The 13,418-nt window shown below is 49.1% G+C and overlaps 1 protein-coding gene across 1 annotated transcript in view; it reads left to right on the forward strand.

Annotated features, from left to right (window-relative positions):
- The window catches only part of LOC132836899 (myoferlin-like), a 141,436-nt gene that overhangs the window by 123,082 nt on the left and 4,936 nt on the right, over window positions 1–13,418 (forward strand). The window contains exons 48-52 of the mRNA XM_060856466.1: window positions 1,243–1,384; window positions 3,084–3,183; window positions 6,615–6,808; window positions 8,146–8,255; window positions 10,822–10,969. Of these exons, the coding sequence (XP_060712449.1) occupies window positions 1,243–1,384; window positions 3,084–3,183; window positions 6,615–6,808; window positions 8,146–8,255; window positions 10,822–10,969 (694 nt within the window). The remainder of the gene's footprint in view (window positions 1–1,242; window positions 1,385–3,083; window positions 3,184–6,614; window positions 6,809–8,145; window positions 8,256–10,821; window positions 10,970–13,418) is intronic.

Here is a 13,418-nt window from a genome sequence, read left to right on the forward strand (position 1 = left end):
TACCTCAATGCTTTTCGTGTGCTCTGGTGCAGAATGGCCAGTGAGCCTGATGCTGATGGACTTGGCAATGGATCAGACAGACTGACACACATATACACACACAGACACACACATTGACACACACACTGAGAGACACACACACACACACACACACACACACACACACACACACTCTCACACTCACACTGACACACACACTCACACTCACACTGACACACACACACAGACACACACACTCTCTCACACTCACACACTCTCACTGACACACACAGACACACATACTGAGACACACACACACACACACTCACATTCACACTGACACACTCTCACACTCACACTGACACACACACACACACACACACAAACACTGAGACACATACTGACACACACACACACACACACACACACACACACACACACACACACACACACACGAACAACTCTGCTTCACTCAGTTCAGCTGCACTCCAACCTGCTGGCGATCCTCCCAGCACTTTTGTTTTTTTTTCCCCCAACACTAATTTTGCACTTCAGTTCTCCCACCTCCCCCGAGTTATTTTGGAATATAGACATCGAGCGATGTATTGCCACGGTCCTCAAAAGTAAACCCTTGAACACGTCCTGCCATTCAGTCAGACCTTTGTTCATCTTCTGCCACCAAGTTTCCTTCCAGCCCGATCCCTTGATTCCCTTCCCGAAAATCTGTTGATCTCGTTCAAGTCTCTGGAGTAGGGGATTCAAACATCTCTGAGTTTCTGAAGGGAGACATTTCTCCTCGTCAGAGTAAGTGTCTGACCACCCCCCCCCCCCAAACCCACAGACTGACTCCTCAGTCTGTCAGCTCTTTGCTATCAAGTCCTCTCAGAATTTGATATATTTCAACTGATTTGTCTCATTTGTCCACACTCCAGCGAGTGTAGGCCGAGCCCAACGGATCCTTTATCATAGGACACCTTTCTTGTGCCTGGCATCAATCCCATGATGATTGTGCTTCCCCTAAGGTAGATCAATACTGTTCCCTATAATGTAATTATAGCCCATGTAAGAAGTCTTTGCTCTTGTACCCTCTGGCAATAAAAGCTGACGTACCATCGCGACTAGAGGCTTCCACCCTCTGCAACCACCACCCCAACACAGTTAAGCAAAATAACAACCCAAGACCCAGAAGAATGAAAGACTTTGGGAATTTTTTTTTTCCTCAGATCTTTTGGCTATTAATGAAACCTCTTGTTCCTTCACCAGCTGGATGGTTGGGTTGGAGGAGCAGAAACAGAATACTGACGTGCACTACAGGTCACTCGATGGAGAGGGCAACTTCAACTGGAGGTTTATTTTCCAGTTTGAATATTTAACAGTGGAGCGAGTCCTGGTCATCAATAAGAAGGTGAGGAGCTGAGTTAGAGTGAAAGGTGGGAATGATTTATTCCAGCAATGGAGGGCTCATGTAGCTGTATACCTGACATCCCTTCGAAGCTCATTGTGTACAATCAAAAGGAAATATGTCTTTTCTCATTCACTCCTATTGTACATAATCCCAATGTATCAAATCTTATCTCTTTACTCCCATTGTATTCAATCCCAATGTATCAAACCCCATTCTTTATTCCCATTGGATACAAATCTCGTGAATGAATCCCCACTCTTGTATACCATCCCTTATGGATCAAATCTTCCACTCTCATTGTGTACAATTAGAAGGAAATAATGGATCCATCCCCCTCCTAATTCACTTCATTGTGTGGAATCCCAATGATTCAAACCCTTTCCACTCATACAAATGCAGTAAGACCTTTTAACACATGTGATTCCAGAAATCCTGGGGATTATCATTGACCAGAGGCTGAACTGAACCAGTTGTATACACATTGTAGCTATAAAAGCAGGTCAGCGGCTGCAGGTAACTCACCTTCTTACTCTTCAAAGTCTGCTTACCATCCACAAGTAACAAGTCCCCACAAGGTCAAGTCCCCACTTGCCTGATGGGTGCAGCTCCAACAACACTCAAGAGACTGGGCACCATCCAGGACAAAGCAGCCATCTTGCTTGGCACAACATTGACAAACATTCACTCCCTCCGTACCAACACCGAGTGGCAGCAGTGTGTACCATCTGCAAGGTGCACTGCAGCAACTCACCCAGGTTCTCTTGAAATCCACAACCTTCCAAATTCACAACCTTCCAAATTCACAAAAACTCCCATATAGAAGGGTAAGGACATTAGATACATGGGAACACCATCCCTACTTGCAAGTTCATCCCCAAGTCACACATCATCCTGACTTGGAAATATATCACCATTCTTTCAGTGTCACTGGGTCAAAATCCTTGAACTTCTTCCCTACCCACACTGTGTGGGGGTCCCTATATCACATGGACTGCAGTGTTTCAAGAAGGCAGCTCACCCCCATCTTTTCAAGGGGGCAATTAGGGACAGGAATAACTGCAGTGAAACCACATTCCACGACTGTATTAAAAAATATATAACTCCACATTTCTCCACATTATTTTTCACTATCTGCAATCTTGCCCACTCATTTGAACTTGTTCAGATTCCTTCCATTTCCCACCAGCAAATGTAAATTCATTCCACTAGCTCTCCTTATTTTACTCATTGCTACAGATTTTCTCCATAACCAACACTTGGGCACTTACCACCACTGATCACTGTGGTTGGTTCATTGGGATACTGAGTTGAAGCAATTTGCAAGTTAGAGCTTCCATTTCTCTGAGTGCAGGCAGAGAGCATAAACACGTATCAAAAAAGCATGTTTGATATAAATGCCTTGTGTTATCGTTTGCCAATCTTATTTCTTCGTCTATTCTGTCCAAGTGCCGGCTGGAGATTTAATCTGTGCAAATTCTCCCAGTCGTAAAACTTAAAGAGGCGTCACGCCAGACTCGAAACGTGAACTCTGTTTCTCTCTGTCCACAGATGCTGCCAGACCTGCTGGGTTTCTGTGTTTGTTTCAGATTTCCAGCAGCCCCAGTACTTCACTTTGATGTTAGTCGTACTGTGTGCGGGCTCTGTTTTCTCAGTGATTCAGCCAGGAGCAGTCATTAGAGAGTCTTTTTGCCTCTTTCAGAACTATATTTGGAGCTTGGATGAGACAGAGATGAAGATGCCTCCGAAGCTAATTCTCCAACTGTGGGACAACGATAAAGTGTCTTTTGACGACTACTTAGGTAACCTTTAATAGACTCTGCTGTTTGATCTTCCACAATTTCTGGGGATATCAAGTAACAACCTGGGGCACGAATAATCTGGAAGCACAGCTCATGTTCTGGGGACACGGGTAGCTGGGAACTCTCCCTTTCAGTGGCTTGACTGTGGGACGCTCTGTGTATGGCTTTCGTTCCCAGAAACTGCTGTCACTAGGTAGCCTCTGCAAAACGCGCTTTGAACACCTCACCTGGTCCACGCAAGTAGGCGGGCAGTCTCTGCAATGTAGAGGAGACCACATCGGGTGCAGCGGATGCAGTAAATGATGTATGTGGAGGTACAGGTGAATTTGTGGCAGATATGGAAGGATCCCTTGGGAGCTGAGGGGGGAGGTGCGGGCGCAAGTTTTGCATTTCTTGCGGTTGCAGGGGAAGATGCCAGGAGTGGAGGTTGGGTTGGTGGGGGGTGTGGACCTGATGAGGGAGTTGCGGAGGGAGTGGTCTCTCTGGAACGCTGATAGGGGAGGGGAGGGAAATATATCCTTGGTGGTGGGGTCTGTTTGGAGGTGGTGGAAACGACGGAGGATGATACGATGTATCTGGAGGTTGGTGGGGTGGGAGGTGAGGACCAGTGGGGTTCTGTCCTGGTGGGGATTGGAGGGGCGGGGCTCAAGGGCGGAGGAGCGGGAAGTGGAGGAGATGCGGTGGAGGGCATCGTAGACCACGTTGGAGGGGAAATTGTGGTCTTTGAAGAAGGAGGCCATTTGGGTTGTACGGTATTGGAATTGGACCTCCTGGGAGCAGATGCGGCGGAGGCGAAGGAATTGGGAATATGCGTTTTTCCAGGGGGCAGGCTGGGAGGAGATATAATGTAGGTAGCTGTGGGAGTCGGTCGGTTTGTAGTAAATGTCTGTGTTGAGTCGGTCGCCCAAGATAGAAATGGAGAGGTCTAGGAAGGGGACAGAGGAGACTGAGACGGTCCAAGTTAATTTGAGGTCGGGATGGAAGGTGTTAATAAAGTGGATGAACTGTTCAACCTCCACGAGGCAGCGCCGATACAGTCATCGATGTAGTGGAGGAAAAGGTGGGGGGTGGTGCCAGTGTAGCTGTGGTAGATGGACTGTTCCACATATCTGACGAAGAGGCAGGCATAGCTGGGGCCCATTCGGGTGCCCATGGCTGCTCCTTTGGAATTCTCTGCTCCAGACGGCATTGGAGACTCTGTCATACAACACGGAAACAGACTTTTCGGCCCAAGCAGTCCATTGCCAAACCAAACTAAACTAGGCCCGCCTGCCTGCTTCTAGCCTGTATCCCCCCAATCCTTTCCTGTTCATGTACCATTCAAGACAACTTGATAAATTAGATACAAACTCCACCGTCGGTGTGGAGTTTGCGCATTTTCCCTGTGTCTCTATGGGTTTCCTCTGGGTGCTTCGGTTTCCTCCCACAATCAAAAGACGTGCAAGTTAGGTGAATTGGTGAAATTGTCCTGTAGTGTCCAGGGATGTGTAGGCTAGGTGCATGAGTCAAGGGTAAATATAGGGTAGGGGAATGGGTGTGGGTGGGTTATTCTTTGGAGGGTTGGTGTGGACTTGTTGGACCGAAGGGCCTGTTTCCACACTGTAGGGATTCTCATTGTAATTCTAATTCTTAAGGAGGCTGAGGGATGGTGAAAGTCAGTAGAGTTGAGTTAGATCATATATTTTAAGTTCTTATGTTGCAGACTACACAGCACTTGTACACTAGTGGAGAGCACCGGGTTAAGCGACTTGGGTTACCACTTAGAAGGGACCTTAAACCTGAGACATGGGAAATCATTGTGCCCTGTATTTAAGAAAGAACAGTGTGGATAAAGGAGGTTGCTCATGGTGAGAGCCCAGAGAGGGAGAGGGCCAATGACTTGCCACTCCATTGATTAAAATGAAACCTGTTTTGGGTGACTGTGTGTTTTGTTCCAGATGTGTTAGCCTTTCAGTGTTGGGTTTGTTATGTTGCATTAACCAGCTGGTGTCAGGTGAGGGCAGAGGAGTGTTGTATTCAGAGAGGGTTGGCGGTGTCACTGAGACTTATTCTTAATGTTTGCTAGCACATACTCTGGAGTTGAGAATTAGACATGGAGCAGCCAACCCCACCTCCAGCCCGTTTGCAATCCATTGCCACATCAGGGAATCAAACACCTGGGTCGCTTTAGAGAGGGGTTTGGGGGGAGAGAGCGAGAGCACATGTGTGTGGATATACCTGAACCTTGGTGTGTGTGTGTGTGTGTGTGTGTGTGTGTGTGTGTGTGTATCTGAACCTTGCTCTGTGTGTCTGTGTGTGTGAACTTGAACCATACTCTGTGTGTGTGTGTGTGTGTATGTACCTGAACCTTGCTGTGTGTGTGTGTGTATGTGTACCTGAACCGTGCTCTGTGTGCGTGTGTGTGTGTACCTGAACCTTGCTTTGTGTGTGTGTGTGTGTTTGTGTACCTGAACATTGCTCTGTGTGTGTGTGTATCTAAACCTTGCTCTGTGTGTGTGTGTGCGTGTATGTACCTGAACCTTGCTGTGTGTGTGTGTATACCTGAACCTTGCTCTGTGTGTGTGTGTATCTAAACTTTGCTCTGTGTGTGTGTGTACCTGAACCTTGCTCTGTGTATCTGCGTGTGTGTGCGTGTGTACCTGAACCATACTCTGTGTGTGTATGTACCTGAACCTTGCTGTGTGTGTGTGTGTGTACCTGAACCTTGCTCTGTGTGTGTGTGTGTACCTGAACCTGAACCTTGCTCTGTGTGTGTGTCTGTGTACCTGAACCTTGGTGTGTGTGTGTGTGCCTGAACCTTGCTCTGTGTGTGTGTGTGTGTGTGTACCTGAACCTTGCTCTGTGTATGTGTGTGTACCTGAACTTTGCTCTGTGTATGTGTGTGTACCTGAACCTTGCTCTGTGTGTGTGTGTGTACCTGAACTTTGCTCTGTGTATGTGTGTGTACCTGAACCTTGCTCTGTGTGTGTGTATGTCAGTTGCTGTGTTGACAGATTTGTCTTGGGAGCAGTAGGGAAAAGGCATCTCTCTTTTTGCCTGCTTTACACTCACAGCGACCTTTAGTCAGGCACAGAATTGAACAGGCATGTATGTCAACATGTGCCACTTGAATGCGTCACCACCAGCTGGCTGACCCACAGTGCTAGGCAGCACACTTGCACATTCTTGGACACATCAGAGCGTGATGATTAGCGAGTGGGAATCCTGGCTTGAATTCACTTCCACACCCTACCCGGGGTGGGGGGAAGGAATTTTATCATTCACGGCAATGATCCTGTCCGGCAGACCCTGACACCGCACTGTTTACTGATGTTGATGAGTTGCGGTGAACTGTTTGGGACTCTCTCACCCTTTTCTCAGGCTGACCGATTGCTCCCTGAGCACCCAGCTCTGTGTTGACCCTTGGGTTTTTCTCTCTCTCTCCTCGGCAGGCTATCTTGAGATTAATCTGAACGCCTTCCGGTGCCCAACCAAGTGGGCGGATAACTGCACATTGGAGAAGTTCTTTAAGCAGGAGGACTCCTCGTCTGACAGCTTGCAAAAGATGATTTCCCTCTTCAAGCAGAAGAGTATTAAAGGCTGGTGGCCGTGCGTCACATATGAAGAGGGCAAACCTTATTTGACAGTAAGAGCAAATATTCTTTCGCTGAGCATTCCTGGGTCTATCCTGATAAAAGGCCTTCCCTCTGTTCCGAGATGTCTCCAGATTCCTGAATATCCCCTCTTCCGCCTTTTCCCTGACTCTTTACCCACCCTTCCACACTTCCCAACCTGTTTCCTTAATCGATCCTATCAATTCCTTCAATCATCTTAAACTCCCCCAACTTCACCGTCCCTTAATCTTCTGTACTCCAGTCTCGGACAGGCAACCTTTCCTCACAATTTATTACCTTGTGCCCAAGTGGCGTTCTGCTGCCTGGTCAGAGGAGATGACGGGTAGCCCAAGCAAAATCAAAATCCAGGCATTGATGGTCTCCAGCGTTTGTTGTTTTCATTACTTGAGCTCGTTCGCAGTACAAGTAGATCATTCGGCCCCTCAATTCTCATCAAGGTCGATCTGACGTGGGTGAAACGCCACTTTCCTGCTCTCTGGGGAAGAGTTGATTAAAGTCCTGGAATCTCCTCCACTGACCGATCCCCGTGGAGTTCAGTTCACTCCTGTTCAACCTCTTCATGAGGCAATGAGAGGAAGTGAAAGCGAATGCAGGAGTGGAGGATTTAACACTCTGACTTCGTGACAGAGTGAGTTTAGGGTTTAGACACAGCGTGGTCAGAATGAGCCATGTCTTGACTTGAGTGGTTATAGGAGGACAAGGAATCTCGCTGAGGGGAGGAACAGTACATTTGGTCTCCTCCTGCTCTGTGTATAATGTGCAAACTTGTCTTTCTTACATATTGTGATAAATGCGAGGTTACAGCAGGCACAACTGATACTCAAGTCTCTCTCTTTCTTCTCCTTCCCTCTGCCTGTCTCTGCCACTGCCTGCATCTCTCTCACTCTCTTTCCCTCGCTCTTTCTCCATCTCGTTCTTTCTCACTCTGTTTCTCTCCTGCAGTTCTCTCTGCTTCTTTATCCATCTTTCTGTCTCCAAGTATCTGGTTCTTTCTCTCCTTTTCTCTGTTCATCAGTCTCTCTCTCTCTCTCGCTCTCTCTCTCTCGCTCTCTCTCTCTCTCTCACACACACACACACACACACACACACACACACACACACATTGTTCAGAATCCGTGCCCTCCTTGACTGTTTTTCATGTTACCCTTTCTCTCTGTGTCCTATCACCATGTTTCTCACCCTTAGCCCTCTCTCTTTGTCTCTGTCTCTTCTCTGTCTGTCTCCTGCCCTCCCACAGCCTCCCTGTTCCCTTGCCCACACCTTGCACTGCCCATACACTAAGCTGTTACACCCCCGGCACCAGCTGATGTCTCATTTCCATGTTTCGTTCCTTATTTGGTGTGTTTAGGGAAAACTGGAATTGACCCTGGAATTGCTGACGGAACGTGAAGCTGAAGAGCGGCCAGCCGGGAAGGGAAGAGATGAGCCTAATATGAATCCCAGACTGGAACCTCCAAAGTATGTCCATAACACTAGAGTCACCAAAACAATCCCCCTAACTGACATAGAAATTACACCCCCAAGGCTTGCGCTGCGCCAGTAATCTCAGCTGGCTAACACAGAATATATGGCATAGATTCCAACTGAATTTAGAACATAATGTGTAATGTTAGGTGTGATTCCAAGATTGGACAGAACTGGCTGGACAATCCCAAGTGTGCTAATGACTTTAACAACTTAGTGAAGATTATCAGTCCAGTTTGTAATGTGGCTCGCTTGTATTTGCCAGAAGCTTGCTATTATTTATTCTGAGGGACCCCTCCTCTGCAGCCAAAAGGAACATGACCAGGCATTATGCCATTTTTGAATTAAACAAATGAGCAGAGGACGGTAATTCCCTGGTGTACCCTCCATGGCAATATCTTGACCAATAGGAGATGACTTAGCAACCAATCAGCACCCTTTTCCCACGTGGTATAAATTGTCACTATCTTTGAAGTTTGTCAGTTGTCCTGATTTCTCCTTGAGAAATACAAAACTTTCAGTGTTACCTGCTGAATTAAGGCTGTTGGATTATTTTCTGGTGTCTCAGTGTAAGACTTGCACCCTTAAAATATAACGTTCCATGAGGTAGGAAGTGAAACAAGTGAACTAGGCACCACTGCCATCCTCCCCCTCCCCCTCCACATTTCAGCTGGTCGCTGTAGCTCCAAAGGCATTCCAGAGAACCAGTTCAAAGTTCGACAGGATTCACAGCAGGAAGTGGGGATGTTGTATCATCCAGCCCAGGGGTGGAACGGTGGCTCAGTGGTTAGCACTGCTGCCTCACAGCACCAGGGAACAAGGTTCGATTCCAGCCTTGGGCGATTGTCTGTGTGGAGTTTGCACGTTCTCCCCGTGTCTGCGGGGGTTTCCTCCCACAGTCCAGAGCTGTGCGGATGAGGTGGATTGGCCATGCTCAGTTGTCCGTTGTGTCCAGGGACGTGCAGGCGAGGTGGTTTAGCCATGGGAAATGCAAGGTTGCAGAGATATTGGGATGGGGGTTGGGTCTGGGTGGGATGCTCTTCGGAGGGTCAGTATGGACTCAGTTGTTCAAATGGCCTGCTTCCACACTATCATTGTGTGAATTTGGCTACTCTGTCTTTGTCAATGAGACGCAAGAGGGTTTGAATTCACAAAGTCTTTGAGGCCTGTGACTGTAACTCGAGCAACAGAACATCAGTTCTCCACACCGTGTGAGGGCTAGCTGCCAAATTCTGAACTGATTTGCATGACATCACGGGACAGAGGGACCTGAATTTGTGTGGGTGTGTGACCCAAAAAACCCTTTGATAATGTTCAGCACTTAGAGTGAGTCTTTGCCTCAACCTGCCATGCGCCAAGGTAGAAAAGTGACAGAGTGTTGTGAGTAGTCACTGAGAGACGTTAGCAACCCTGAGATCACTGGAAACATCCACCACTATCCAGACTGTTAAGCGCATGACACACAGGCCGTGTGTTAATTTTTAATCACTGGATTGGCGAGCATTCGGTTCCCATCCCTCACTGCCCTTGGACTGAGTAACTTGCTTGGCCATTTCGGAGGGCAATTTAGAACCCAACACGCTGGTGGAGATCTGGACTCATGGATAGGATAAATAGACAAAGTCTTTTCCCTGGGATCGGGGAGTCCAGAACTAGAGGGGCATAGGTTTTAGGTGAGAGAGGAAAGATATAAAAGAGACTGAAGGGGCAACTTTTTCACGCAGAGGGTGGTACGGGTATGGAATGAGCTGCCAGAGGAAGTGGTGGAGGCTGGTACAATTACATTTAAAAAGTATCTGGATGGGTACGTGAATAGGAAGGGGTTGGAGGGATGTGAGCCAAGTGCTGGCAAATGAGACTAGCTTAGGTTGGGATATGTGGTTGGCATGGAGGAAGTGGACCCCAGGGTCTGTTTCCATGCTGTTCAGCTCAATGACTCTGTGCCCTTTAGGGAAGGAAATCTTCGATTAGATTTCTTGGATTAGATTTCTGAGATTACTTACAGTGTGGAAACAGGCCCTTCGGCCCAACAAGTCCACACTGACCCGCCGATGCGCACCTGCCCAGACCCATTCCCCTACATTTACCCCTACACCTAACGCTATGGGCAATTTAGCACGGCCAATTCACCTAACCTGCACATCTTTGAATTGTGGGAGGAAACCGGAGCACCCGGAGGAAACCCACACAGAAACGGGGAGAATGTGCAAACTCCACACAGACAGCCGCCTGAGGCGGGAAATGAACCCGGGTCTCTGGCGCTGTGAGGCAGCGGTGCCAACCACTGTGCCACCGTGCTGCCCACTGCTGTGCTTACCCAGTCTGGCTTGGAGGTGACTCTGAACCCTCTGCAACGCTGTTGACTCCGAACAGCACTCAGCTCAGTGGCAATTTGGAATGGGCGTCATATGCCCCTCTCCCAAGACAGGATGAAGGCAAAGATCAGCAGTTTGTGTATCCGACCTTAGATATCAGTAATGTGTGATCTGACAGCCAACAGAGACCTTCTTCCATGGGGCCCATTTTCCAGTATTTAAGCCTTTTCTTGATATGATTGCAGCCGGCCGGATACCTCCTTCCTGTGGTTCCGTTCTCCCTTGAAGGCGATGAGGCACATTGTCTGGCGCAAGTACAAGTGGTGGCTAATCTGCACGTTGCTCCTGGTGATACCAGTAATCTTCCTCGTCGCTCTCCTGCACGCGATTCCCGTAAGTATTTCAAAAGGGCTGCAACTCACAGGGCCATACAGAGAGTCCTGTGCTGAGCCACCTTCAGCACCACACCACATCGGAGAGGCAGAAGGGACTGCCGCTGTGGAAGGGGGAGCGCTGAGTCCCTGGGACCGAACTGGACCTGCCTGTTTCCACAGACCTGCAGGTTTCTCAGCTGCAGTGAATACTGGAGAAAGGGCTCAAATGGTATAGCGTACTTGTACATGAGCACCAGCTAATGTCAACCAGCCCCTGCTGCCTTTGCAAGCTCACACCGTGCGACACCGCATGAATCTCAGCTCCAAAAGACAGTGTATAGAAAGCTTTACTCTGTCCTGGGAGTGTTTGATGGGGAACAGTGTAGAGGAAGTTTCACTCTATATCTAACCCCATTCTGTCCCAGTCTTGAGGGTGTTAATGGTAGCAGAGAGGCAGTTTCAGTCTGTATCTAACCCCGTGCTGTCCCTGTCCTGGGAGTGTGAGATGGGGACAGTGTAGAGGGAGCTTTACTCTGTGTCTAACCCCATGCTGTCCCTGTCCTGGGAGTGTGAGATGGGGACAGTGTAGAGGGAGCTTTACTCTGTGTCTAACCCCATGCTGTCCCTGTCCTGGGAGTGTGTGATGGGGGACAGTGTAGAGGGAGCTTTACTCTGTATCTAACCCCATGCTGTCCCTGTCCTGGGAGTGTTTGATGGGGGACAGTGTAGAGGGAGCTTTACTCTGTATCTAATCCCGTGCTGTACCTGCCCTGGGAGCGTGTGATGGGGACAATGTAGAGGGAGCTTTACTCTGTATCTAACCCCGTGCTGTCCCTGTCCTGGAGTGTTTGATGGGGGACAGTGTAGAGGGAGCTTTACTCTGTATCTAACCCTGTGCTGTCCCTCTCCTGGGAGTGTGTGATGGGGACAGTGTAGAGAGAGCTTTACTCTGTATCTAACCCTGTGCTGTCCCTGTCCTGGGAGTGTTTGATGGGGGACAGTGTAGAGAGAGCTTTACTGTGTATCTAACCCTGTGCAGTCCCTGTCCTGGAAGTGTTTGATGGGGGGACAGTGTAGAGGAAGCTTTACTCTGTATCTAATCCCGTGCTGTCCCTGTCCTGGGAGTGTTTGATGGGGGGACAGTGTAGAGGAAGCTTTACTCTGTATCTAACCCCGTGCTGTCCCTGCCCTGGGAGTGTTTGATGGGGGGACAGTGTAGAGGGAGCTTTACTCTGTATCTAACCCCGTGCTGTCCCTGCCCTGACACACTTCTAGGTAGAAGCTTCAATATTTAAATTGGTAAAAGTGAAGCGATCGATGGATCATCTGCAGGCAAGGGAGTAATTTAGTTGTCAAATTGATTTTTCTTCTAAAAGGTCCTATGTTTCTCTCCCAAGTTTCTGTCTGTGGTACCGGAGGCTGAACAGTCTTTCTGGGGATAGTAATTGCTGCATTTAGGGTTTTGTCTTGTCTTGTTCTGTTATCAGTAAGCTCAGATATGTAATGGGTAAAAAATGAGGTCTGCAGATGCTGGAGATCACAGCTGCAAATGTGTTGCTGGTCAAAGCACAGCAGGTCAGGCAGCATCTCAGGAATAGAGAATTCGACGTTTCGAGCATAAGCCCTTCATCAGGAATAAGAGAGAGAGAGCCAAGCCGGCTGAGATAAAAGGTAGGGAGGAGGGACTGGGGGGAGGGGCGATGGAGGTGGGATAGGTGGAAGGAGGTCAAGGTGAGGGTGATAGGCCGGAGTGGGGGGGGGGCGGAGAGGTCAGGAAGAGGATTGCAGGTTAGGAGGGCGGTGCTGAGTTGAGGGAACCGACTGAGACAAGGTGGGGGGAGGGGAAATGAGGAAGCTGGAGAAATCTGAATTCATACCTTGTGGTTGGAGGGTTCCCAGGCGGAAGATGAGGCGCTCCTCCTCCAGCCGTCGTGTAGTTGTGTTCTGCCGGTGGAGGAGTCCAAGGACCTGCATGTCCTCGGTGGAGTGGGAGGGGGAGTTAAAGTGTTGAGCCACGGGGTGATTGGGTTGGTTGGTTCGGGCGGCCCAGAGGTGTTCTCTGAAGCGTTCCGCAAGTAAGCGGCCTGTCTCACCAATATAGAGGAGGCCACATCGGGTGCAGCGGATGCAATAGATGATGTGTGTGGAGGTACAGGTGAACTTGTGGCGGATATGGAAGGATCCCTTGGGGCCTTGGAGGGAAGTGAGTGTGGAGGTGTGGGCGCAAGTTTTACATTTCCTGCGGTTGCAGGGGAAGGTGCCGGGGGTGGAGGTTGGGTTGGTGGGGGGTGTGGATCTGACAAGGGAGTCACGAAGGGAGTGGTCCTTGCGGAACGCTGATAGGGGAGGGGAGGGAAATATATCCTTGGTGGTGGGGTCCGTTTGGAGGTGGCGGAAATGGCGGCGGATAATACGTTGTATGCGCAGGTTGGTGGGGTGGTAGGTGAGAACCAGTGGGGTTCTGTCTT

This window comes from Hemiscyllium ocellatum, chromosome 48, assembly GCF_020745735.1.
Source record: "Hemiscyllium ocellatum isolate sHemOce1 chromosome 48, sHemOce1.pat.X.cur, whole genome shotgun sequence".
In the NCBI taxonomy this organism is placed as follows: domain Eukaryota; kingdom Metazoa; phylum Chordata; class Chondrichthyes; order Orectolobiformes; family Hemiscylliidae; genus Hemiscyllium; species Hemiscyllium ocellatum.